The 27,582-nt window shown below is 40.6% G+C and overlaps 3 protein-coding genes across 8 annotated transcripts in view; 1 reads left to right on the forward strand and 2 right to left on the reverse strand.

Annotated features, from left to right (window-relative positions):
• Positions 1–1,221: 1,221 nt before the first annotated feature.
• On the forward strand, positions 1,222–20,062 carry FUNDC2 (FUN14 domain containing 2). Its single transcript, XM_072955880.1, has 5 exons — positions 1,222–1,448; positions 3,468–3,618; positions 11,149–11,224; positions 14,758–14,889; positions 15,173–20,062. Exons 1-5 carry the CDS (start codon positions 1,262–1,264, stop codon positions 15,248–15,250), a joined length of 624 nt encoding a protein of 207 aa, XP_072811981.1. The 5' UTR covers positions 1,222–1,261; the 3' UTR covers positions 15,251–20,062.
• Positions 20,063–22,212: 2,150 nt separating this feature from the next.
• The window catches only part of CMC4 (C-X9-C motif containing 4), an 87,191-nt gene continuing 81,821 nt past the window's right edge, over positions 22,213–27,582 (reverse strand). The window contains exons 1-3 of one of the 6 annotated variants that reach the window (XM_031675415.2): positions 26,313–26,448; positions 24,722–24,789; positions 22,220–22,587 (exon numbers count right to left, since the gene is read on the reverse strand). In XM_031675415.2, coding sequence (XP_031531275.1) covers positions 22,439–22,587; positions 24,722–24,779 — 207 coding nt within the window. In that variant the 5' untranslated portion in view covers positions 24,780–24,789; positions 26,313–26,448 and the 3' untranslated portion in view covers positions 22,220–22,438. The other 5 variants (XM_031675416.2, XM_031675413.2, XM_031675412.2 and 2 more) reach the window with 5 other exon arrangements.
• Positions 25,950–26,741, reverse strand: MTCP1 (mature T cell proliferation 1). Its single transcript, XM_015251694.3, has 4 exons — positions 26,602–26,741; positions 26,313–26,483; positions 26,180–26,231; positions 25,950–26,088 (listed from the first exon to the last, which is right to left on the reverse strand). The coding sequence occupies exons 1-3, from the start codon at positions 26,704–26,706 to the stop codon at positions 26,184–26,186; spliced, it is 324 nt and encodes a 107-aa protein (XP_015107180.1). The 5' UTR covers positions 26,707–26,741; the 3' UTR covers positions 25,950–26,088; positions 26,180–26,183.

A 27,582-nucleotide genomic window follows, 5' to 3' on the forward strand; every position in this document is an offset into this window, starting at 1 on the left:
CTGGCTCCAGAAGTCATGCTCTGAACCGTTATGCTATATCTCCAGGCTTCAGACATGAATTAAATCCAGTTTCTGCCTTTTGGAAGTCACAGTACAGTCGGGGAGACAGTTACAATATAGAGTGATAATTCTCTGCCAGATGCTTTACACATGATCGGATTTAAGGCTCAGAATGAGACTGCAAAGTGAGTAGAGATGAACCACGTGAGGGTCAGAGGTTAAATGGTTTGCCCAAGAGCAGACAACTACTTATTTGTCCTAGGGAGACAGTCCTAGGCACAGTGTGCACAGGAGCGCGCGATAGAAACAACTGACAGACAATAATCAATACTTACAATGTATGTGTACCTTATGTCTGTTAGAAGGTAAAGTAAGTGCTGTGCACAAAAGGAAAGTAAGCAGGACGGGAAGGAGGGGTTTTGCAGTTTTCAGTCATGGAAAGTCTCACTGAGAAGGTTACATTTCGGCAAAGGGACTTTGGTTTCTACATTGAGGGTTATAGGGAGCCACGGTAGAGTTCTGAGTAGCGGAGGGCCATGAGCTTTCTGGCAACAGTGGAAAGAATAGACATTAGCAGCACAAGGGCAGGAGCAATAGACTTGTTAACGGGGGAGGGGGGCAAGAAATGACCGTGACTTGGGCTAGGATCTTAGCAGTGGAGGAGTGAGAATGGTTGAATTCACTGTGAAGGTAGCGTTTACAGTGCTGGGTGATGAATTGGATTTGTGGATTTGAGAGAGGAGTTCAGATTAACAGCAAGGTTTTGGGAAAGGTGTAGTTGCCTTGAACTGGGATGGAGTGACTAGAGGAGTGGCTTAGGGGTGGGGGCGGAGAGGTGCTCTGGCACGTGGTTAAAAGGTTCCGTAGGCATCGTACGCAAGAAAGCTCTTTTCTTTCTGAGCGCTCCTCTTGGTTATAGCGGTAGCTGTTTTTTAAATGTGTCTTCCCCCAGTGGAACAGCATCGGGCACGTAGCAGGCCCTGATAAATATTTGGTCAATGCTTCATGAACGGAGACGACAAGCCAGCTTTCTGGATTTTTACTAAAGTGAGGGGTAGAACAGTCTTGACTCGGGAAAGGCCGCGCTGCGGTCCCGTACAACTAAATCCCTTCTAAGAGAGAAGCCAGCCCGACAGCATCTGGCTGAACAGCCCCGCCCGCGGAGGCTTTCTGAGCACGCGCGGCTCGGCGCGCCTGCTGGGCGGGGCCGAAGGGCTCGTGACCCCGGCCGCTGAACCTTGTGACGCGGCTGCGCGCGCAGATGGGGAGGGCCCGCCGCGCGCCCCGCCCGCCCTCTTCCGCCGCCGCCGTTGGAATGGAAACATCTGCTCCACGTGCCGGAAGCCACCTTACGGTGACGGCGGCGCGCCACTCAGCGTCCTACCGCGCCGAGCCCCTGCGGGTGTCATCGCGAGACGAGCTCGTCGAAATGGCTGCGGCCAGTCAAGGTAAGGGAAGGCGCGCGCGCGTCTGGCGCCGCGAGGAGCCGCCTGCCAGGGCTCCGGAAGAGGGAGGGCTCCGCGCCTCGCAGTCCCGGCGGAGCTCCCCCGGGGGCCCAAGCGGCGCAGGGGCGGGGAGGCCGCCTGGGGCTCGGCCCTGGCCTGCCCGCTCCCAAGGTCCGGCCAAGGTCAGCAGCCGGTCGGGAGCCGAACTGCTCCCGGGTGTTGTCCGCGCTCCGGCTCATCCAGCCTTCCGGCCCCGCCCCTGGCAGCCTGGGCGTGGAGACATTTTGTCCCTGTTCTCGGAAGCATTCTGACACCTTTAGACCTAGGCGGCTTCTTTATCTCTTTGGACTTTCGTCTCCAACAACAGCACACCACTGAACTTAGGTGACTCTGAGGTGTTGGATTGCACAGTGCATTTCCTCGCAAACCAGACTGCCCTCATTCACTTCAAATATGTAGGATGATCAGATAATTTGCACCTAGGAAACTGCTGTGAGAAAGTTGGTGATTGACGTCATGAATTTCAATCTTTATGATACTGATGATCACGTAATACTCTGAGCATTGATTTCCTGGGCCTATAAGCAAGTCTGCTGCCTTGTCGACATAGTGCTTACTAGCGTTTGTTGAATGACTGAAGTTGGGTGAACTAAATATCTATGCTTTGGATCCCCTTGACTGTAATTTGGCAAAATTACATGGAAAAAACCTCAAAACTCATTTTTGTTTTCAGTGATACTCTTTAACCCACGGAGGCAGTTTCTTCTTCAACACAGCAGTGATATTTTGTGATTACATTAGAATAAAACTTCATTGAACTAATTGTGAGGCCGTAGAAGACCCAGTTCCTTAAACGTCCATATTTTCATTCTGCTAAATTGGGCTCTGATCCTTATTGAATTAAGTATTCAATTATATTTTGTGTGAAAGGTGTTTTTTGTTTTAACACATACTTAGTAGTTGTAACACAATTTGTGGAAAACATTTTCTTTTCCTTACTGAATTACTTCGGTGCCATGTTATTGAAAATTAGATGGCTATATGTGTACATCTACTTCTACACTGTGCCAAATAGAGTAGTTTTTAAGTCTTGGCACTAGTTACCTGTATGTTAACTATAGCTTTAAAGAAGTCTTGAAATTCTTTCAACTTTGTTCTTTTTTTCCCACAACTGTTTTGGCCACTTTTGGCACACAGTATTTTCCTAAATGATTGTTTTGGCTCCATGAAGTTTTAGGCTGATTTGTTGTGCAGCCATACCGACTGAAAAAACTATTTGAGGTCCTTTGCAGCTGCATATGAATTTTAGAAGCAGCTTCTCCGTTTCTAGATGAAAGCCTACTTTTTGACTGAGATTGCCACTCTACAGTGTTGTTTCACTTACCATGTACAGGTCTTGTGCATCTTTCATTAAATTTATCTTCCCGGAGAGAGAGGGATTAGACATTTTGTTAACTCTTTTTCCCTTTTTGAGCAGAGAAATCGCTTAACCTCTGAGTCTTCATTTATTAGTAAAATATGGTTTGATAAATAGTATCTTGTTATATACCTACTTTGTTCTGTGGATTTAATTAGATATACACATTTATTCCTTAGCGCATTGCCACATAAGTACTAAGACCTCAATTGAACATTATCTCTTATCTTTGCTGTCACTGGAGATCCACGTAATACTGCTGAGTAGTATTGAGTTACTCCTGAGAGAGACAAATGAAGAAACTCCAGTTCAGTTACGATACATTATTATTACTAACAGTTTTTCCTAGGTCCTTTAGGTTGTTTTTAAATTTGAGAGGAAAAACTAGAGTACTAATTCTGAATTCTCTAGGTTTTGTTTCTCTAAGATGTTTGTTGATTTTAGTCTGATTTTCAAAAGTTGCTGGTCAGAGTTTGAATTAATTTACTATTTAAAATAGATTAATATTTCAAGGGTCTTTTAACTATCTTGGTTACCTTAAAAGTTAGGAATGGTACTGATTTATTGTAAAACTATTTTCTTATTCAGTATCCTAATTCTTGTAGGAAACTTTGAGGGAAATTTTGAGTCACTGGACCTTGCAGAACTGGCTAAAAAGCAACCATGGTGGCGCAAGCTATTTGGGCAGGAATCTGGGCCTTCAGCAGAAAAGTATAGCGTGGCAACCCAGCTGTTAATTGGAGGTGTCACTGGATGGTAAGTCCTGTGAAACAGGTCCGGTATCTTTTTTTGTATGGTTCGATGTTGTGGTTATGGGAACTGTCGTCTTTAACCAATGAAAATACATTGACTTTTGTGAAATTGATCATTTAATGTATACCGTACATCTAAACATGTTAAAGTGCTATTTAATAGCTATGCATGGTCAATATTTACTTCATGCCGGGTACTCTTTTAAGTATATAGATATGTCATTTCCTTCTCACAACAACTTTGAAATTGGCACTGTTATTATCTATCCTCATTTGCACCCCCAGTCTTTCTGAGATGTAATTGACATGCAGCCCTGTGTGAGTTTCAGGGGTGCAGCATAATGATCTGACCTACGTACATCATGAAGTGATGACCACAATAAGTTGAGTGCGCACCCATCATCTCAAGTAGATACAACATTAAAGAAATAGAAAAAGACACTTTTGCTTGTGATGAGAGCTCTTAGGATTTACTCCCTTAACGACTTTCATATGTAACATGCAGCAGTGTTAGTTATACATCTGTCCTGCTGTACATTACGTTCCTAGTACTTACTATCTTATAGCTGGCAGTCTGTGCTTTTGGACTGCCTTCATCCAATCCCCCGCCCCCGTGCTTCTGTTAACCACAAATCTGATCTCTTTTTCTGTGGGTTGGTTTGTTTTTGGAGTATAATTGACCTATAATTAGATGTTAGTTTCTGGTGCACAACATGGTGATTCGGTTCCTCTATATATTTTAAAATGATCATCACAGTAAGTCGTTACCATCCATCAGCGTACAAAGTTATTGAATTACTACTGACTTTGTTCCCCGCGTTTCATCCCCGTGACTCATTTGTTGTGTAACTGGAAGTTTGTGCCTCTTAATCTCCCTCACCTGTTTCTCTCACCACCCTCCCCTCTCCACTATGACAACCACCTGTTTGTTCTCTGCATCTATGGCTGTTTTGTTTTGCTTATTCATTTGTTTTCTTTTTTAGATTCCACATATGAGTGAAATCATATGATATTTGTCTTTCTCTGTCTGACTTACTTCACTTAGAATGATCATTTCTAGGTCCATCCATGTTGCTGCTGCAAATGGCCTTTATTTCATTCTTTTTTTATGATGATCCTCTACATTCTTGTGAGCACTTGACATTGTCAGACTGTTACATTTTTACCAGTTTGAAAGCTGGTGGTATCTCCAGTGCTTTTCATTACATTGCACTACTCCCCTTTGATTAGGTCTGTATTGTGAACATAAGTGCTTTGTTGGTTGTACATATTGCAGATATTTTTACTCATTCTGCTTTCTGTGATTGTCTTCTCTTTCTTTTTTATTGAAATATAGTTGATTTACAATGTTGTGTTAGTTTCTGGTATACATACAGCCTAGTGATTCAGTTATACATACATATGTATGTACATACAATTTTTCATATTCTTTTTCATTATAGGCTGTTAGAAGACATTGAATATAGTTCCCTGTGCTCTACAGTGGGACCTTGCTGTTGATCTATTCTGTATATAGCAGTGTGTATCTGCTAATCCCAAACTCCTAATTTATCCCTCCCCCCCTTTCCCCTGTGGTTGTCTTCATTTCTTTTTTGGTATCTTTTGATGAACTGATGTTAATTTTAATGTTGGTCAATTTTATAAATGTTTACCTCAGTGGTTAATAATTTTTGTGTCTTATTTAATCTTTATCTACCCCATGTGATAGAACTTTGTTGTTGTACTTTTCACATTTAGATTTATAGACCCACCTGGACTTTTTTTGGGCGCTTGATGTGTGGTAGAGTCCTTTTTTCATCTTTTTTCCCCATGTGGAATATCCAATTGTCCCAACTCAGTTTATTGCATTTTCCTGCTGCTTTGCCGCTGCATACATCAGCAGCAGTGTGTGCGCAGCTGCAATCTTGTCCTTCTGGAACTTCTTGGCTAGTCTCTTTTTTTCTTACTTTGTTAAACAGTTTAATAAATTGGCATATCATAAGCTGCACCTGTTGAACGTATAGATTTGAAAAGTTTTGACATGTACACATTCATACCATCACCACAAGCAAGATAGTGAACATATCCATCACTCTGAGAGTTCCTCTTCCTCTCTGCGATCTCGCCCTCCTCCCTTTCATGCCCCCGTGGCCGCTGATCTGCTTTCTGTCACGATGGATCACTTTGCATCTTCTAGAATTATATATATAAATGGAATTATACAGGACACATTCTTTTTTGTCTGGCTTTTTTCTTTCACTTAGCGTACTAATTTAGAGGTTCATCTTTGCTGTTTTGTGTACCAACCAGTAGTTCATTCCTTTTTATTGCTGAATGGTCATCCACTATATGGATGAACTAGTTTGTTTATCTAGTCACCTCTGATGAATAATGGTTTGTTTCCACTTTGGGGCTAAAACTGCTATGAATATGTGCACAAATCTTTGTATGAACATATACTTTCAGTTCTTTTGGGTAAATACCTAGAAATAGGTTGACTCAGTCATAGTAAGTGAATGCCTTAACTTTTTAAGAACCTACCCGGCAATTTTCTAAAGTACCATCTTACATCTTCATCAGTTTCCACACATCCTCACTAACACTTGGCATAATGTCTTTTTTTTGAAGTATAGTTGATTTATAATACTATATTACTTTCAGGTGTACAGCATAGTGATTCAGTATTTTTCGTGATTATACTCCATTAAAAGTTATTACAATATAATGGCTAAAATTTCCTATGCTGTACTGTATATCCTTGTTGCTTCTTTGTTTTATATACAGAAGTTTGTACCTCTTAATCTCCATCCCTACCATGCCCCTCTCCCACCCCTCTCCCCACTGATCACCACTAGTTTGTTTTCTGTATCTGTCAGTCTATTTCTGGCATAATGTCTTTCTGCTTATGACCATCATAGTGGGTATAAAGTGATATTTCACTGTGGTTTTAATTTACATTTCTCTGATTATAAAGATGTTGAGCATCTTTCCACAGGTTTATTTTTACCATCCATGTATCTTTGAAGGGGCATCTGTTTAGATATTTTCTACATATTTTTATTGGGTTGTTCTCTCTCACTACTGAGTTGTGAGGGTTCTTTATGTATTCTGTATAAAAGTCTTACATCAGATATGTGATTTGCAAATATATTTTTCTACTCTAGTTTTATTATCTTGACAGTGTCTTTCAAAGAGAAGTTCGTAATGTTGAAATGCAGTTTATGAGCTCTTTTCTTTTATAGCTTTTGGTGTTATATCACCAAGATTTTCTCTTATGTTTTCTTCTGCATGATATATAGGGTTAGAATTTCATTTAGTTCCATGGTCCATTTTGGTTTACTTTTTGTATATGTTGCAGGGTAGGAATCCAAGTTCCTTTTTTGCATATATATCTGATGTGTCCACACAATTTGTTGAAAAGGCTATGCTTCTTTACACTGAATTGCTTTTGTACCTATGTTGAAAATCAATTGACTATATGTCTTTGTTGAATTGATTTGTCTATCTTGGTTCCAATATCACCCTGTTTCTGATTAAGGTAAGTTTATAGTAAGTCATGAGATAAGTTAATGTGAATCTTACAAGTGTGTTTTTCAAAGTTGATTTGGCTGTTCTAGGTACTTGGCATTTTCATATGAATTTTAGAATCAGCTTGCTGCCAATTTCTACAAAAAGCCTAACAGCATTGACCTATAAACATCGTTTATCTCTCCATTTGTTTAGATTTCTTTTAATTTCTCTCAACAATGCTTTGTAGGTCTTGCACATCTTATATCATATTTATCCATAAATATTTCGTTTTTTGGTGTTGCTGTAAATGCTGTTACTTTTAAAATTTCAATTTGTCACTGTTCGTTGCTTATGTTATAGAAATGCAGTTGATTTTTGTATATTGACCCTCACTGAAGTCCCTAGTTTGCAGAGTTTGAGGGTCCCCAAGAGTAGCCTCACGTTTGATGACTCCCTAGGAGCAGTCACAGAGCTTGCTGAGGGCTGCTGTACTCGTGGATACCATTTCTTACAGCAAAAGGGTACAGAGGTGCTTGGGGCAAAGTTCAGGAAGGTGGACTCTGTGTGTTTCAGCTGGGTTTCTTGTAGGCAGCATGTAGATGTGTCTTCCTTTTTTAAAATCCAATTTGACAATCTCTTCCTTTTTTGTTATTATTGGGTTTAAATTTATCATTTGGTATTCTCTTTTTTTCCTTTTGGATCAAATATACGTGTATGTGTATATATATATAATAAAAATAGGTATATTGTGTATGTGTGTGTGTGTGTATGTACCTTTTTTTTGGTTGAGGTGAAATTCACATAACAAAAAACTAACCATTTTAAAGTATAAAATTCAGTGGCATTTAGTACATTCACACTTTTGTGTAACCACCCCAAAATAAAACCCATCCCTGTTGAGCAATTACTCCTCATTGTCTTCTCCCCTCCACACACCACTTAGCAAAATGTTTTTGATGCTCACTCACATTGTAGTGTGCATCAGGACTTCATTCCTTTTTATGGCTTTTTAATTCATTTATTCATTTTTGGGCATTTGGGTTGTTTTCACCTTTTGACTCTTGTGAATGGTACTGCTATGAATGTTTGTGTACAAGTATTTGTTTGAGTTCCTGTTTTCAGGTCTTTAGGAGGAGTGGAATTGCTTGATCATATGGTGATTCTGTGTTTAAGAGTTTAGGATCATTTAACTGTTTCCATAGTGGCTGATCCATTTTACACTTTCATCAGCAGGGTACAAGGGTTCCAGTTTTTTTACATCTCACCGACACTTGTTATTTTCCTGTTTTTTAAAAACATTGTTATAGCCATCTTAGTGGGTGTAAAGTGCTGTGTCATTGCGGTTTTTATTTGTAGTTCCCTAATGACTAATGATGTTGACCATCTTTTCATGTGCTTCCTGGCCATTTGTACATCTGCTTTGGAGAAATGTTTATTCAGGTCCTTTGCCTATTTTTAAATTGAGCTGTTTGTGTTTCTGTTGTTGAGTTGAAATAATTCTTTATTTTGATACTAAACTCTGACCAGACATGATTATATTTTCTTCTGTTCTTTAAATTGTGTTTTCACTGTCTTGGTAATGTGCCTTGATGCACAAAAGTTTCTAATTTTGATGAAGTCCAGCTTATTTCCTCTTTTCTTTTTTGCTTGGATCACATATTTTTCATAATTCTGTTCATAATTTCTTTCTTGGTTTATTAGCTGTCTCTTAATTGTGTAATTTTAGTGGTTGCTTTAAAGTTTATAGGATACATCTTTTACTTACCCTGCTCTTTTGTCAAAAGATACACCACTTCACATAGAATACTTCCATTTTACCTCTTTACTCTTTGTTTTCATTGTCATGCATTTTACTTTTACATCTGTTATAAATACATAATACATTCTCATTATTTTCCTTAAACGTTGAATTCTCATAGTTTTTAATAATGAAAATGAAACCTTTCATATTTACCCCATAGTTTATTTCTTGTGCTCTTCATGCTTTTGTGTGTATCCAGATTTCCATCTGGTATCAGTTTCCTTTGCTTGAAAGATTTCCTTTAACATTCTTTGTACTTTTCTTCTGCTGATGATTTATTTTTCAGCTTTTATATATCTGAGAAATGTCTTCACTTCATCTTTGTTTTTTGAAAGCTATTTTTACTGGGTAAAGGATTCTAGATTGACAGAGTTCCCCCCACCCCCATACTTTAAAAATGTTCCATTATCATTTGGCTTGCATTATTTTCTGTGAGAAATGTGCTGTTTCTGAATTTTATTCCTCTGTACCTAATATGTCCCTCCCTCCCTTTCAGGCTGCTTTTAAGATGTTTCTCTTTATCATTTGTTTTATGCATTTTGATTGTATTGTATCTTTGTATAGTTTTCTTTGTGTTTCTTATGCTTTGAGTTCATTAAGCTTTTCAGATCTCCCCCCAGTTTTCATCAAATTTGGAATATTTTTCTCATTATTTCTTCAAATATTTTTTCTATCCCTCAGCAATTCCAATTAGACAAATTTCACTGCTTGAAATTTTCCCATAGTTCACTGACACTGTTTTTTTCAACCTTTTATTTTGAGGTAACTGTAGATTCACAGGTGCTTGTTAAAACTAACCCAGAGAGAACCCACATACCCTTCCCCCAGGCTTCCGCAGTGTATGACTGTAGTTCAGTATCACAACTATGTTCATGTATTTTTCTGTTTCATTTTGATAGTTCTTACTGTTATGTCATGTTTTACTAATCTTTTCTTCTATAGTATTTAACCTTGTTAATTCCATCAAGTGTACGTTCTTTCCTCTAGCTTCTTGAATACATAGAAGCTAGAGGAAGGAATACAGTCTTAAAAACTTCTAATGGTTTTGGATGCATTTGTGCCATTTCTAGGTTGCTTTCAATTTATTTATTTCTTCATCATTATGGGTCTATTTTCCTGCTTTGCATGCCTGGTAATTTTTAATTGGTTGGCAGTATTGTGAATTTTCGTTTATTGGGGGCAGGGTATCTTTTCTATTGCTGTATAATTGATTCTTGGTTCTTGTTCTGGGACACATTTACACATGGCTTAAAGAATTCCACATATGTTATGTTCTTTACAATATAGAACTCATTTTAAAGATAAAAGAGACTGAGAAGAAAATTACTAGAGTTTATATATACTCCCTTTTTTCTCCCAATTTCTTTGAAGGAGAAAAACACCTTTATCTATGATGTTAGGTTTTTCAAAAAAGGTGGGAGAAATGAGGGCTAGGTCATGGTCCAGCTGGTTGCATTTATCTCTGATTAAACAGTCTCAGTTGCAGAATGTCAGTTAATGCCTTCATGTGAGGGACTTAGGGCCAGTGGATGCAGGGTGCAGGCAATTTACTTCAGTTTATAATCAGATTTAAGAATTAAGATGAGTCCTTACTGTTTATTTACTAGACCTACCACCTCTACTTTAGAAGTCCCTTCTGAGATATATCTAGCTTTTGTTTAAGAACATTTAAAATCCTGGTGAGGTCTTCTATTTTAAGGTATATTTATTATTTTCTCCTACTGAGCTGAACTGTATCAAGGGGAAAGTGGTAGAAAATGAAGGCAGACAGGTAATGGGGAAATGGGGAGCCTAGACGTACGGGTAGGCTTTTACAAGCCGTCTTCAGGGCCAAGTTTTCTGGAAAGGACACACTTGTGTTTTATGTGCTCGCTGCTCCCTCCTTGCCGTCTCCACCGAATGCCTTCGCCCAGCCCGCCAGCCCCCTTCCCTCCTGTGCCACCGGTGCAGCCTGCACGCTGGAGTCTGCTGTTCTTCCTCCCCGCTTTGATCCATTCTCCACAATGTAGCCAGATTCATCTTTTGCAAACATACTTGGGAGTTTTAAGGGATTTGCTCAAGAGCACAAAATTAAGTAAGTAGAAGAGCCAAGAGTGGAGCCAGGGTCTTTCTGAGGCTTTGTGTCTGGAGAACGAAGGGGCTGGAACATCCCAAGGTGAGTAGGATCTGAACGTTGTTCCAAGTGCATGTTTGTGTTTATCTGACAACGTATTAACTTGTCTGATGTTGCTTTGGTTTTTGTAGGTGCACGGGTTTCATATTCCAGAAGGTTGGAAAGTTGGCTGCAACAGCTGTGGGAGGTGGATTTTTTCTCCTTCAGGTCTGTATGTGAACTGTTCCTCTCTGCTTGCTGTTCCACTGGTTTGTTAGGAATAGAACAGAGTGTGTGGCGGTGTGACACTGGGGTAGCCTTTGTACTTGTTTTCGTGTACTGTTTGACAAGGATCCAGAGCAGTTGGTGTTGAGAAGTGAGGGCTAAATGACACTGCAGTCAGATGTCCTCTGCTGTCTCTCCGCCCAGAGTTTATTTTAGAACCACTGGGTGCTGGTTTTTTGAGGCTGGTAGTAGCATTGGTTTGCAAACTTGACTCCATATCGGAATCACCTTGGAGTTTTAAAAAAACACGGATGCTTAGGGCCTGCTCCCCCCCCCATTTGATTTCATGGGGGTAGGTGTCCTTGTATATCAGAATATTTTTCAGAATTTGTTTTTTAATTGAAGTATGGTTTTTTTGTTAATGGAGGTACTGGAGATTGAACCCAGGACCTTGTGCGTGCTGAGCATGTGCTCTACCGCTGAGCTCTGCACTCACCCCAATTGAAGTATGGTTGGTTTACAAATGTGTTAGTTTCAGATGTACAGCAAAGTGATTCAGTCATATATGTACATATATATATACACACATATTCCTTTTCAGATTCTTTTTCATTATAGTTTATTAGAATATATTGAGTATAGTTCCCTGTGCTGTGCAGTAGAAGCTTATTGTTTTTCAATTCTATATATAGTAGTGTATATATGTTAGTCTCAAATCTCTGATTTATCTCCCCATGTCCTCCCTGGTAACCATAAGTTTGTTTTCTATGTCTGTGAGTCTGTTTCTGTTTTGTAAATAAATTCATTTGTATCATTTTTTAGGTCCTACATGTAAGTAATATCACACAGTCTTTGTCTTTCTCTGACTTACTTCACTTAGCATAAGAACCCCCTCCAGGTCCATCCCTGTTGCTGCAAGCAACATTATTTCATTCTTTTTTATGGCTGAGTAGTGCTCTATTGTATCTGTACACCACATCTTCTTTATCCAGTCATCTGTTGATGGACGTTTAGGTTGCTTCCATGTCTTGGCTGTTGTAAACAGTGCTGCTGTGAACATTAGGGTGCACGTGTCTTTTCGAATTGGAGTTTTCTCTATCGGAATCTTTTTAAACTTCGGGTGATTCTAATATGCAGCAGAGTTTGAGAACCACTGCTCTGTACGAGCCATACTTTGTTGAATTGTGCCAGAGTCTCTGGATTCGAGCCCTCATTTTAGCAAGGTAACTTCTACATGAGAATCAGAATTGGAGTGGGCTTTCCAGATCGGTTAGGTGAAAGTTAAATGTGTGGTGGAGGGAAGCTGCTGACTGATGGGCCAGGGATAGAGTTCTAGATTGACAGGGTCTCCCGCATACTTTTTTTCCTAAATTTTAGAGCAGCCTTGTTTAATTATTTTTAAAAGTTCTGTTTAAGTTGCATGGGAACCATATAGATACATTTGGGAAGAATTAATATCTTTTATGATATTGAGTCATCTTTCTGTGAGCATGGGCTTTCTCTCCATTTACTTAGGTCTTCTTTAATGTCTTTGCCTAAACTTTTATTATTTTTTCCATTTAGATCTTGTACATCTGTGGTTCAGTTTTATTCCTGTACCTTATAACAGCTTTAGTTGCTCTTCTGGCTTTCCTCAGGTACTCACCTTTGCCCTAAGGCTGTGTCCCGCTGGGCTCACAATGATACAACTACTGATGTAGAACATCTTTTCATGTGCTTATTTGCTGTCCAGATATCCTTTCTGGTGAAGTGTCTATTCAGATCTTCTGCCCTTTTTTAAATTGAATTGTCTGTTTCTATACTTTTTATTCTGTCCTGTTAATCTGTCTGTCTGTCTGTCTGTCTGTCCCTTTTTCACTATTTCAGTGTCTTGATTGCTGTAGCATTGTAGTAAATTTTAAAATTAGATAGTGTGATTCCTCCAAGTCTGTTCTTTTTCCAAATTATTTTGGCTGTTCTAGTTCCTTTGTCTTTCCGTACACATTTTAGAACCAGCTTGTCTATATATCTGTAAAACATCTTGCTGGGATGGGGACTGCAGTCACTGTAGCTCAGTTTGGAGAGAATTGGACCTCGGTTGTATGTTGAGCCTTCCATTCCATGCACACAGCCTGCCTCTCCATTTATCTGACTTCATTTGCAGGACAGTGTTGAATAGGAGCAGGCTGAGTGGACGCCTTTGGCTTGTTCTTAGCACTGGGTGTAAGCGCTCCGCCTGTGCCCAGGAAGCGCGGTCCGCGCTCGCTGCGCGTGTGTTTGTAGATGCTCTTTATCACGTTGAGGAAGTTCCTCCTTTATTTCTGGCTTTCTGAGAGTTTTTATCATGAATGTGTGTTGAATTTTGACGAAATGTTTTTGAGTCCTGCCTGGAGTCTAGGCCAGGTGATACTGGAGGGAAAATGGGACATGCACACCTCTGGCCTTCTCCAGTCAGATGCCCTCTTTGCCATCAGAATCTTCAAGTAGTTCTATGTACTTTGTCCTGTGGGAGACAGAGTGGAGTAAAGGAGTCAGAATTTTAATTTAGCATACAGTTTTTGAGATTCAATTATGTTGCTGCTATAAGTGGTCTGTTCTTTTTAGTTCTGAGTAATATCTTGTTGGGTAAACATGGCCCAATTTGTGTGGATGGATATTTGGGTTGTTTCCAGTTATTGACTGTTACAAGTAAAGCTGCTATGAAAAGCTGATAAAAAATGATAGTAGCTAATTAATTTTAATGTTAATTTCCTTGATTACTTGTGAAGTAGCTAAAACAGACTAGAGGAAGAGCAAGGACGTAGAAAAAGACTAGACAGTAGAGAAGAATTTCAGTTTTAGGTATTTCGAGATATCCAGGTAGAGCTAATTTGTCATGGAAGATTGGTGGACTGTGATCAGGCTCCTCAGTCCTTGGATAGCGCTGAGCTGTCAAGTATGACATGTACTTGAATCAGTTTTATTCTCTTCACACGTTCCTGATGAAATTGTTTTCTCTGTGTTTGGGCCTGCTGTCTTTCCCAAGGGAAGAAGGCATATTCTTAGGTATATTTGGATGTGCTTCTCCCGGTTCCCCTTAAATGAACTTACTCATGAGAGGCTCAGTGGGGTCATGTTCTGGAAGACTTCTTTCTGAGCAGCAGTGATCACTATGTGATAGCCTTGCTCTGTTCATATTGTCAAGAAACTCAGACTTATGTTGGCTTTAAGGTTTCTTTATGTTCCATTTGACTTATAATTCTGATTTTCATTTTGCCATTTTTTTAAGCTAACTTAAAACTTTATAGAGATTAGTAAGAGTATAAATACAGTTAAAGAATTGCCAGCAGTCACTGAAGGCCAGTTTGTTGATTTCCGGTGCCAGGCCTAGGGCCTTGCATGTACAGTGGGTGCTGAGTAGATGTTAAATGAATGTCATTGTCATACAAAAAACTGGATGGCAAGTGTCTACAAAATAGCAAGTAAGAAGGGTTTTTGACAATGTATTTCAGTGATTTATCCTGAGAAAGAGAAATAAGAATGTGTTTCTTTTCTTCCTGTTGGTTTTGAAACTACAGCTTGCAAACCATACTGGGTACATCAAAGTCGACTGGCAGCGCGTGGAGAAGGACATGAAGAAAGCCAAGGAGCAGCTGAAGATCCGTAAGAGCAACCAGATACCTACGGAGGTCAAAAGCAAAGCAGAGGAGGTGAGACTTACCTTGTTCACGTACAGTGTGTGTAGACACACCAATATGTCGTCCTTACCTGGAGTATCTTCACCTCAGAGGCATTTTCAAAGGTTAAACCCACAAGGATCAATAGAAGGTTTGGTGACTTTTGTTGGCGAGTGAGGGTGCAAAGTGTATACCATGAAAATAGCCATGGACAGTGGGTAGACAAAGACCTGGCATCTCACCTTCTGATCTGTGTCCTGCTTCCTAATAACAATATCCTTAGCAGAATAACTGATGTGCTGTCTTCTGTTCCTAGGTGGTGTCATTTGTGAAGAAGAATGTTCTGGTGACTGGTGGATTTTTTGGAGGCTTTCTCCTTGGCATGGCATCCTAAAAAGGATGACTTCACTTCCAACCAGCAGCCTCTTCACTCCATCGTAGGACACCCAGTCTCTATTCCTCCTCTTCTCCCGTGCCTTTATCCCTGCCATGGCCTATCTGCTGGTACAAGGTGATGCGGCCCTACTGTGAGCTTGATGGCAGTGGAAGACACCATAGACTTAGCTCTCCTCCCAGCCTGCTCCCCACTTGACTAACCTGTAGGTCAGTGAGAATATTCCTTGCTCCCTACGTAAGCTACTTACCAGAATATGGTGCAAGATGGTGGAGGATGAGTGGATCCTCAAAAGTTGTCTCCAGCTTGATTTGGAAGAGAAATAGCAAGCGCATAGAATACCTGATTATGTGCCGCTTGGAAGGGGAATGAATACATTTGCCTTTAAGCATGAAAGATGTTGGTACCCTGGTGTCTGCTTTCTGTTTTAGTAGATTTCAGATTGGCTAGAATTATCCCAACAAAATGGCAGCATATACACTATAATTGAGAAAGCTGAACATGGAACGACCTTGTACTGAAGGTACATGATGCTGAGCTGGAGGCGTAGTCCTTGGTGGGAAGGTCTTTAAGGAGACCACCCAATAGGTGCATTCGTCAGACTGGGCAAATCATTTAGAGGCATTAAGGTATTATCTAGGGATGTTTTCCACCATATGGAATAAGGCATATTGTGGCTGTTTCCAAAGGACTTATTATGGCAAAATTGGTGACTTTAGGTGGAAGAGTGAAGACGCTCTTGGATTTTCTTTAATAGACAAGGTTTTAAAGTGGTGGCATTCCAAGCATTTGAGAATTGAGAACGGTAACGATAGCACATGGGAAATAAACTTTTTACAGATTACATTTCAGGATGACCTCAACTCTTGGGAATTTTCTTTAAAATAAAAGTTTATAGACATGCCCATGCTTAGAAACATAACACATTTTTCTCTAATGGCCTGTTAGAGTGTCTATAACATCCCCTCCAGGAAGGCAAGGCTTCTGTCTTCGGTGTCACACCCAGGGAGCCGAGTGCCTAAAGGTGCTCAGTATTTGTTGACTGTATGAATAATGAACTCATAGAAAAGTATCTGGAAAAGGGACTGATACACAGGATTACTTGAGAATTTGAATCCTGAAAATGCAGAAAACTTGGAATTAACTCTTCAACTTGCAGGTGATATCTCGCAAAATGTATGTTTTTAATGCCTTCCTTTTGAAATGTTTGACTTTTTTCTTGGGAGTGGTGTGTTGAATTTGAAAATTGTAGGTACCAGTGGATGTGTGGGATTTTTTAGAAGTCATTTGCATTTTTCTCCTTATTATGTTATGCTAGTATTTTAAGGCAGCATAAGTTATTTTGCTTGCAGTTTGTATGAATCATCCCTGAGTCATAATGGTATGAGCCACTTTGTTCCGTATTTTTGTACCAGAACTCAAAAAATTTTTTTTCTCTTTTTATTGTGGAAACTTTCAGACATATTACCTATCAAGCAAGATCATTAAATTATAGCTTGTTGATAAAAAAATGCCAAATGTATTGTTTTATCATATTTTGGTGTGTCTTTAAAAGGTTAAGAACTCTTTTTAAACATCATAAAGATGATACCCTATTATCATACCCACATAACCCCACCCAGACCACTGGAATGGGGGCTGCAGAACCTAACAGAGGTGCCCTGTGCCCGTGTGCACTGCTTGTGGGGCGAGTGGCCTTTCCATGTCTGTTCTCCTGTATCAGTGATGACAATGGAGATGAGCAGGTTCATGTGAGCTGCTTCGAGCAGGTTATGAGAGATGATAGAGTGAACTAAGGTCCCTCCCGAGGGTCATGCTCAGATTGCTATCATGGGGTGGCTTCATCTTCTTGCAGTGCGAATGGCCTGGTGAGTGTGCCGATGTTGAACGGTGGCACCTCGGGTTGCAGCTAAGCCGAAGTGTACTTCACTGATGGCAGTTAGGGGAGCTTCCAAATTGAGGCCCCGTTGCCAGCAGCTTTGCTTCAGGTACTGAAAGGAGAGAGACTTCCCCTGAAAGAACCCCTGCCACCCCTTCATGCAAAACCGAGACCCCAGGACCAGGCAACCGCGCCCAGGACTGCTGTGTGTTCATGCGATGGGCAAGGCCTGTGTCATGAGGCGCGTGCTTTCCACTGGTACCCAGAATCCAGGGATATGCGGGGCAGCTTTTCCTTGACTGATGGAGGGACTGAGTGTTTTCAGTCTTGGCTTTGAACGTCTTTGGGGTTTTGGCTCCCTGGGCTGGTGGGGATGGTAACACTACACTTGGGGCTTCCGTGCCTGTAGTTTGGCCTGGCTGGGGAGGACCTCTGACCCTGAGTGCTGCCCGTACCAGCATGGAAACATCCTGTGAGGCTTCTCTCCCTTTTTCTTCCTGGCTCCAGAGCCCCTGTGTGCTCTTTCTGTCCCCCCACCCCCCAGCATCCTTCCTTGTGACGGGACCAGGTAGGATGGGGACTAGCGGCTGATAATGTACAAACAAGACTTTCGTCCTGCTGTCTGGGCTTCTCACCGCTCAGACTCGGACTATCAGCAGCAGGACAGCGGCGGGTCTGGACTCCTGCACCTAGTCTTCCGCTACCTGGTTCAGGAGAGGTGACAGCGCCCCCTACTGGACCTGGCAGAACACAGGACATGAGTAAAGGAGTGAATCTCACATCATTCTCACTGAGATGGTCTTGGAGTGGGTGCTTCTGGTTTTGAAATGCGGTTACTGTTTAATTAGCTGTTGTAAAAATGTTCTCAACGTCATCCTTTGTTTGATATTTGCCAGAAAGATGGACATGACTAATGCTTGGGCTTTTAATGGAAATGTCTACTTTTGTATAGTTTGGTAAATGCAATAAATTTCTGGGTGAAAAAATGGTGTAGGGTTAGATTTGGAATATCTGAGTCTCATTAATGTTTCATGATGATCTCAGTGTCTTCCCTGAGGGAAACGTAAGGCAAAATCTGACAGCTGCCCTCTCTGCTCCCTCCACCAACTTAATCAGCTTCATTTCTTTGTCATGAACCCCAGGTCTGGGGCCATATCCCAAGATCAGACAAGATTGGGCGCATTCAGGGTGGTATGGCTGTTCTGGGGCCTTCTTAATCATGTATTGACTTGCCCAAACTGTCTACCTTTCTGAATGTGAAATGGTAAGAAATGCTTTGAGGATTAGTGAGAGCTGGTGTCTCAGCCTTGGTTGCACACGTGAATCACCTGTGGAAGTTTGAAAACTACTGACACCTGCCTCCCATCCTGGAGATGGATTTCACTGGACTCAGGAACCGGTGGGGCAGCCTGAGTTTTTAACATGTTTCTAAAGAGCAGCCAAAGTTGAGAACCACTGAGATACAGAGTTGGGAGCTGGTGCTAATAAAATTCTAGCTCTGCTGTTAACAAGTGACTACTTAACAGGCCTTTAAAACCTGTTAAAGTAAGTGCCATACAAGTTCAGATGCCTTCCAAATACTGAACATAAATACTATTACAGTTTATTAAATGTAATAGGAATCGTGTGGAGATTCAGTGCTAATCATATCGTGGTCCCTAACACATAAACAACAAAACCCACTCAATAAATGTTCAGCTTCGTTGATGGCTTTTATTTTCTTGTATGTCATAGTAATAGCTAAGAATAAGATTTAAATCAATGTCTGCTTATAGATGTTGCCTTAAACTGAGAAAGGACTGAGTTCAAAGATAGGAAGGAACAATTGATTTGAAGCTTTAGGAGCCCTAAATAAAAGCATATACCTGGGGAAAAAATTAAAAGTCTGAAACTTGAGTAGTTAGCTCAATAAAAATAATTTTGTAATAAAGCACAGGAAAGCAGTCTACTTGATCACGTAGTGATTGCTAATGTCAATCCAACACCACTATCAATTGATAACTTTATTTTTTTTAACATTTTTATTGATTTATAATCATTTTACAATGTTGTGTCAAATTCCAGTGTAGAGCACAATTTTTCAGTTATACATGAACATACATATATTGTCACATTTTTTTCTCTGTGAGCTACCATAAGATTTTGTGTATATTTCCCTGTGCTACACAGTATAGTCTTGTTTATCTATTCTACAATTTTGAAATCCCAGTCTGTCCCTTCCCACCCTCCGCCCCCCTTGGCAACCACAGTTTGTATTCTATGCCTATGAGTCTGTTTCTGTTTTGTATTTATGTTCTTTTTTTTTTTTTTAGATTCCACATATGAGCAATATCATATGGTATTTTTCTTTCTCTTTCTGGCTTACTTCACTTAGAATGACATTCTCCAGGAACATCCATGTTGCTGCAAATGGCATTATGTTGTCGGTTTTTATGGCTGAGTAGTATTCCATTGCATAAATACACCACATCTTCTTTATCCAGTCACCTGTTGATGGACATTTAGGCTGTTTCCATGTCTTGGCTGTTGTAAATAGTGCTGCTATGAACATTGGGGTGCAGGTGTCATCCTGAAGTAGGGTTCCTTCTGGATACAAGCCCAGGAGTGGGATTCCTGGGTCATATGGTAAGTCTATTCCTAGTCTTTTGAGGAATCTCCACACTGTCTTCCATAGTGGCTGCACCAAACTGCATTCCCACCAGCAGTGTAGGAGGGTTCCCCTTTCTCCACAGCCTCTCCAGCATTTGTCATTTTTGGATTTTTGAATGACGGCCATTCTGACTGGTGTGAGGTGATACCTCATTGTAGTTTTGATTTGCATTTCTCTGATAATTAGTGATCTTGAGCTCAGTTGACAACTTTAAATGTAACTTAGATTTGTATATGATGTAAAATTAGTTATAAAATGTTTCATTAAATTGCTTTACTAGTAACACAAGAGTTTATTTTAATGACTTCATGAGAATGTAGCACTTTTACCCTAGTTTGTGGACCAAACATCTCTAAGGCAACATTTGTCCAAGTCTCTCTGGAGAACGTTCACCCACCCTGAGAGATGCTATCTGCAAAACCGGTTTTTCCCCCATTACAGCAATTCCTAGAAACAATGTGGGGAATGCTGCTTTAAAGAACACTTGTCTCAAACAGCCTTTGAACATCAGGGAGTATCTTAGTTCATTCACTGCAATGTAGACTTTTTCTGTCATGGAGTGAATGTTTGTGGTTCCTCAGAATTCATGTTGAAATCCTAACCCCCAAGGTGATGATGGTATTTGGAGGTGATTAAGTCAGGAGCACAAGGCCCTCGTGAGTGGGATTCCTGTCTTTAGAAAACAGACCCCAGAGAGCTCCCTTGTCCCTTCCTCCATGTGAGGACACAGCGAGAAGGCAGCCATCTATGTACCAGGAAGAAGGCCCTCACCAGACACTGAATCTGCCCGCACGCACCTTGATCTTGGACTTCCCGCTTCCAGAACTGTGAGAAGTAAGTACCTGTTGTGGAAGCCCCTTGTCTGTGGTACTTTGTTACAGCAGCCTGAACGGACTAAGATGAGGACCTATCAGAATCTGTTCCTTTTTTTTCTTTTTGCAGAGGGTGGGGGTGGGAATGGAGTGATGGTGGTTCTGGCACCTGTTTGAGAAAAGCAAATGGCCTGTTTAGTCCTGCCCCCACCTGTTCCTTCTCTTAACATCATCAGGAGCCACTGTAACAGGTCCTGATTATAAGGATATGAAGTGTAGACTAAACCACCTAAGAATTCTAGTTCTGTTGCTGCCTGACTTCCAGTGAAGTTTTTTTCTTCCAGTTCTCATGATAAATTGAGGCTGTTAAACATTACAAGAACCATTTCTATGCCTTTCCTACCAGTCATTGAACAAATATGAAGTGCCTTCTGGCTAGCACTTCGGTGGGGATGCACCTGGAAGGCCACTTGGCTCTGAATTATTGGACACTGACTGGGTGACCTACACATTTAATTCAGTTATAACGCTACCTGGAGTTAGCATCAGATCCCACAGGTTGATGGATTAGTCTGCTCCCACGAGACTGCTCCTACATTTTCAGACACCTACTGCAAGTCTGGGTTGTTACCTGAGGTTCCCACTGACTCCCTCCTTGGGTTTGGCTGATTTACTAGAGCAGCTCACAGAACTTAGAAACATTCACTTAAACATTTACCAGTTTATTATAAAGGACATTCTAAAGGATACAGATGAACAACAGCCAGATGAGGTACAGAGAGTAAGCTGTCCCCCTGGAACAGGGGTGTGTCCCCCTCTCAGCACATGGATGCATTCTAGTGCCCCAACCCAGAAGCTCTCTGAATCCCATCGTTTTGGGTTTTATGGACGCTTCATTACAGCATTAAAATAAAAAATTGAGACCAGTCTTGAAGATTCCCTGAGCAGACAAAGCCAGTTTAGGCTTAATTTAGCTTATTTTGAAAGACTAACCTGGGTCATTTCTTCCTTATGCCTTTGGAAATCATAAGCAAAACAAAAACTGTTTCCCAAGGCTGTTAGGAGGTAACCTGTAACCAGTTCCCTACCTTCTAAGACAATTCTAATATAACCAATCACTTGGAAGAATAAACAGCCACTGCCTCCGTGCTATATATGCTGCTGTATACCGGCATAGCCCTGGGCCTGTGCCTGTTTTGGAGTGCTCCTGGTGTGCACACTCTTTTTGGTGTGGGCACAATAAACATTCACTAATTATTTCTTCCATGATTCATTGGTTTTCTCTTACTGTGATTTTTGATGACAGTCATGACTGATGAAATCATTGGTGACAAAACTCAGTCTTCTCCAGCCCCTGCCCCCCTTCCTCCTTGAGGTCAGGGTTGGGATGGGGGCGGGAACTGAAAGTTCCAACCCTCAAAATCCCACGGTTGGTTCCCCTGACAACCAGCCCCCATCCAAAGGTAACTTGGCGCTTTCCAGTCACCTCATTAAGATGACAAAAGATACCTTTATTGCACTTATCACTTAGGACATTCCAAGGGTTTCAGGAGCTCTGCCAGGAACGAGACAAAGACCAAATACATATTTTAAGTCAAAATACCACAAGTACCAAACCAAATTTTTTCACTTAAAAGGTTTATTTTAGCAGCTCAGTTTTATTACATTCTACATAGTTGTTTAATATATTTGTATTTGTTCTGCATAGATGACATATTCGTTAACTTTTATAGTTGACGTTTTCATTTGATATTTATTTGCTGCTACCTGACCTGAAGAAAGTCAGGAGGACAAATAAAGCCCGCATGGTGGAAGTGCGGAGCAGCGTCTGACTTCTCAGCAGAACTTTACTTGGATGTGGACTTCAGCGTCAGCTTTTCTTCCTCTTCCTTCTCAAATCCTGAGCAGACGGGAGATCTTCCCTTGGGATACCGAGCACAACACTTACGCAGTTCTTGGATGACAGCCTGGCACTTGGATTCCATGTAGTTGTTGGCTACAAAACAGACAGGCAGACCCTAGTCACCATCTCACAGGACTTGGGCACCAGGAGGTCTAGATCTACAGACCTGGGAGAAACAGCATGTCCCCAAGACCAGTGAATTGTTTCTGATTTAGAGACCTGTCAACAGGCTAATGAGGAAGAAAAGTATGATTTACAAAATGGTTGAAAGGTATTTTTATATATAATCTCCTTTTCTTTAAAGATGAGTACTTATGTGCCTTTTTCTAGGGCAGTGTTTTTTTTTAAGTTGAAGTGTTGTTGATTTACCATGCTGTGTTAATTTCAGGTGCACAAGCATACTGATTCATTTATATATAGTATCTTTTTCAGATTCTTTTCCATTATGGTTTATTTTAAGATATTCAATCTAGTTCCCTGTGCCATACAGTAGAACCTGGTTATTTATTTTATATGTAGTATTGTGTATTGGGCAGTAGCTTTATTCTTTTTTTAAACTGAACTATAGTCAACTTGTGTTCACTTCTGGTGTACAGCATAGCGATTTCAGTTATACATATATATGAGCAGTGGTTTTTAACCTCCCCTCTTTTTTTACAGCTGAGCTAAGAATGGTTTTTGTAAAAGATTGTAAACACACCACCCCCAAAAGACTTCCTGTCCTCCAAAGCCTTAAAGTAATTGCTGTTTGGTCTTTTACATAAAATATTTGCAGATCCCTGCTATACACAGACCCTGGGTCAAGAAGCATCTGGCCTAAAGGTTTTATATCAGCTGCAGTTGATCTGAGTCCCCTGGTACTAAAGTAGGGGGCATGCATGTATGTTAGCCCAGGATAGGAAAGAATTCTGACTAGAAAGAGAATATGTTTGGGTGTGTAAGTCCAGATTTAGGGTTCAAACTGTCACTGTGCCCCTTACTAGTTGTGTGACCTTGGACAAGTTACATGACTTCTGTGTTGCTTTTCCTATCTATAAAATGGGTCATAGCAGTACCTACCTTATGGATGAAAGGATTAAATGACTTAATATTGTTTGAAGCCCTTAAAACTGTGCTTGTCACCTTGGGAGTACTCTTAGTCCGTCCAGCCCTCAATCCTTCCACACTAGCAAGGGGGTGGAACCAGCTCTAACTTGATTCTTGTTTCTAATTCAAATCAGGTAAGAATCAGAATCAGGTAAGAATTTCCTTGGGAGAAGAAGTTGTGAAAAACCTTTTTCCTTTTTCTTAAATTTGGAGGAAGGGAAGAAAAGGATGAATAAAATGGCATTATTATTATACATGAACACTTTAAAAGATTTTAGAAAATATTGCTTACATCATAAAAAGTCCAAGAATGAAAGTGAAAAGTCAAAGGAAATATACAAACAGGGGTTTTCTTGGTGGTGAGTCTTTGGGTGAATTCTGGACATTTTTCCCACCCATCTTTCTATATTTTCATGGGCATCCATCTCTATTACTTTAATAATTGGAAAATTATTTAAAAAGTCAGTTTTCAAATTCAGATAGCCTTGCAGCTTTTTCTAGTTGCTCTGCTAGTAATCACTCACAGTTTTAAAAAAGTAAAATCTTCTATCATTTGGTCAAACTTAACAACAAATGGACAAATCACATCAAGTGTGCTTTAGCTGAAATTCGCTTTTGCCTTTAAGAGTTAGTTGCTGACTTTGGGAGCATGAATTCCAATTGTATTTTCACCCTCTAACCTGATTGCTTTTAAAAAGTGGGTTGTCAGCCACAGTGAAGTATAACCAACCCATTTAAAATGAGTTTTTTTTTTTTTTAAAAAAAGGACTTTGCTCAGCTTAGTAATTCTCGACTCTGGCTGTGTATTAAAATCACCTGGTTACCTTTTTGACTGATTCCTGCCCAGACCCCATCCCTAGAGAGTCTGATTTAATTGTTCTAGGCAAGTTTTTAAAGCTCTTCAGGTGATTCTAAATGTACAACCAAGATTGCAAACCCCAATCTTAGATCATATCACTTCTTATTTTCTGCATCTCTAATGATATAGTTAGGAAAATCTTCAGGGTGAGTTAATTGCAGAAATATTACATTCTGAGAGGAGTTAATATAGTTTGCTGACAAAAAGAACAATTGGTCTCTTGTAGTTAGTTCACAGATAAAGTGGAAAAATATTTTTTAAAAAAAGCATTTAACATACTACCTTGTAAACATTTCTGTATTTCACAGGCTTGTTTCTGGCACGGATCCTTCTGCAGCATATCCAGAAAACTAAAATGAGAAAAATAATTTTTACTTTGTCTTTTGTACATAAAGACTTTAAAGCCCCCTTTAGATGGAATTTTCCTCTGAGACAAGCAGTCTGTTCATACAATTGCTGCAAAACAATTACACTAAAAAATACTCTTCCCATCCATAGGATAAATCAACTGTATTTTATAATATTCCATTTGACTTGGAAGATATAAATAGCTTTACATGGGGAAAAAACCCTTGAATTCAAGTCATCTTGATCATTATAAACCACCCTTGAGCCTTTTTCCTTATTACTCATGTGTAAAATGGGGAGCATACCTACCTGAAAGCATTGATGGAAGGATTAAATGTGATACAAAGTATATAAAGTGCACAGAACAGTGCCTGGAAGGCAGTAAGGACTCAAGACATGCTAGCTATTTTCCTCAAGACTTTTAGAAAGCAAAACCTTACTTTTAATGTATATAAACTGCTATGATTATTTTACTTCAGGAAATTCTTGTAGTAATTAGGTAGTAAATGCTTTTCTAGGAATCAGCAATACTTGGTGTTATTATTCCTGAGAAAGGCGCTAGTTAGGTAGCTAAAATGTTTTCCGGAGCTCTTACAGAAACCAACTTATTTAAAATATTTGTAACCAGAGAATGAATTTAAGTGCCCACGATTTTGACCAGCAATGTCTAATAATTTGAAGATATTTCAGAAAGGAAAAAGGCCCAGGAGCCTTTGGAGCTAACTTCATTACTGCAAATAACCTTTTTTTTTTTCAGAGCCCCCTAAGTTCTCAGTAGATCCAAGTTAGGTCAGTACTGGGATGGGAAACACTGGAGCAAAACCTAGGATATTTACAGGATGGGAGAAGGAAAGGCAGGTGAATTGCTGCAGGGCAAATAAGCGACAAATAGATGTTGATGCTGCTAGGAGCTGCTCTCTTCTCTCTAAATCAGTACCAAGTCCTTGGTGATCAGGGCATCTGTTCTGCAGCAGGTGCTGACTTTTGTGGGATTCATCAGATCCCAGTTCCAGCTGATGATGTCCATTAAAGGTTCTATGGCAATTTCCAAAGGAGTCAATTTCAAGGTACGTATCCTAACTAAGTACTTTTGTTGACTTGCTTTCTGCCTGCATAACCCTTCCTCTGCAGTTCCACTTGCTGTGTTCTTCATGACCCTTCCTAAACTTCTGTGTTCTTGAGCAGTTTTTCAACCCACTCCCTCCCCCCAGGCCCACAGGTGGGTGCACTGTGGTAGTGGATGAAGTGATTGCCATGTACTGAACAGAACAGAGGAGCATATCTTCCTAGCATCCCAGCACCTGCAAAAAAAATAGATCATTAAAATCACCACAGCCGAATAGTGTGAAAAAGAAGGGAGGGTGGGGACAGGGGAGAGACAGAAATACTTACCAGATTAATCATCAGGCAAAAGCTTAAGCAACAGCTCCTGTACTCCCCTGACCTGTCAGAAAAAGAAAAGTTTATAGAGTACTCTGTTATAAGAGTCCCTATGCAATGGAAAGTTATTAAGCAACATGTGTACCATTAAATGATGCTGGATCTGCCACAAGCGAGAGTTGTTATCCATGTAGCGCTCCTCGGGGTAGAGTTGCCACATGAGAGGTAGCTGGGAGGTAAGAAGGTGACTTGGCCTGGCTGCGTCACCTAAAGGAACCTGAACTTGCTGAACTCGTGCCCTTAGGAAACTCGTCTCCTAATGGAAAGAAATGATCAAGAATAAAACCAAAGACTTCAGGATATTGAGACTGGTTAGAAACCAAGTTTCTTGAAAGCAAAATCAATAAAGAAATAAACAAAATGTAAACAGTTACCTCTTCCACGACGGCCACCCACGTGCGCTGGTATTCGTCGCGGTAGATACCCTCTTGGTGAACCCAGAGGTGATCGGGTGGAGCCCCCACATCCTCTCCTGCCATTCTGGGCTTTGGATTCCAATTCTAGCCCTGCTTTTCTCCACCTAAGCCTGCAGCACCCGCGCACAGGACACAGGTGTGACTTTTTGTGTTTCAATGAACTCACCAAGGAGCAAGGTGACCTGGAACTAGCAACCACCAACTAGAACCAAACCTCGTATATGTCTACTGGCACAGCCTAAATAGAACTGAGGATATCTGAAGCTCCCTGCAAGACACTGAAGTGACACTCAGGCAGAGCCTCGGGTAATGCTGGTGACTGTGAAGCACTCAAGAATTCTCCTAGATGAGGAGGACTGTGGAAATGGAGGACTAGCACTACAGGAGCGGGGCACTGGTCTCAGTCTTTACATTCACGAAGCAGCATCTGAAAATGCAGCCGGCAACGGAATATGCACAGGAGTGTGCTGAAGGGCACGCTTATTTGGGCAGGAAAGCAGTGTCACAGACACATGCATGCCACATTCCCCAGGTAAAAGCCCCTTCCAAGCAGTTTCCATTTTAAGAGGTAGGACTGTGATAGTCAAATCACGTAATCATGTGCATGGCTTTCTAAACTGAAAAGAAAAGCTCATTTTAAGGGCAAATGACCTATTTATCATTTTACTTAGAAAGGTTACTTACAGCGGCTGGGCATTTCCAGAAAGGGGTTTTCATTTTAGAGAAAGTATTTAAGGTAGCATCATGGAATTTCTCAGTTGCAAGAGACATCTGGGGCTCATGACAGTTCAGAGCTGAGTGAGATCAAATGATAGTTATCCCTCTGGGTCCTGGACAGTGTCATTGTAATACTGCTTCAGGATGTCACAGGAGCTCATTTTTCCATAGAGGTGTCAGTTTAAATTCTGTTTTCCCAAGTCAGAAGGCCAGAAAAGCCCC

Source organism: Vicugna pacos, chromosome X (assembly GCF_048564905.1).
Source record: "Vicugna pacos chromosome X, VicPac4, whole genome shotgun sequence".
Taxonomy (NCBI): Eukaryota; Metazoa; Chordata; class Mammalia; order Artiodactyla; family Camelidae; genus Vicugna; species Vicugna pacos.

Coding starts and splice junctions, on each gene's coding strand:
- MTCP1 (XM_015251694.3), bottom strand. CDS start 26,706: ATGGCAGGAGAGGATGTGGGGGCTCCACCCGATCACCTCTGGGTTCAC. Junction 26,484..26,601: donor GGGTGGCCGTCGTGGAAGAG/GTAACTGTTTAC, acceptor TCTTTCCATTAG/GAGACGAGTTTCCTAAGGGC. Junction 26,232..26,312: donor AGATCCAGCATCATTTAATG/GTACACATGTTG, acceptor TTTTTCTGACAG/GTCAGGGGAGTACAGGAGCT.
- FUNDC2 (XM_072955880.1), top strand. CDS start 1,262: ATGGGGAGGGCCCGCCGCGCGCCCCGCCCGCCCTCTTCCGCCGCCGCC. Junction 1,449..3,467: donor AATGGCTGCGGCCAGTCAAG/GTAAGGGAAGGC, acceptor TAATTCTTGTAG/GAAACTTTGAGGGAAATTTT. Junction 3,619..11,148: donor ATTGGAGGTGTCACTGGATG/GTAAGTCCTGTG, acceptor TGGTTTTTGTAG/GTGCACGGGTTTCATATTCC.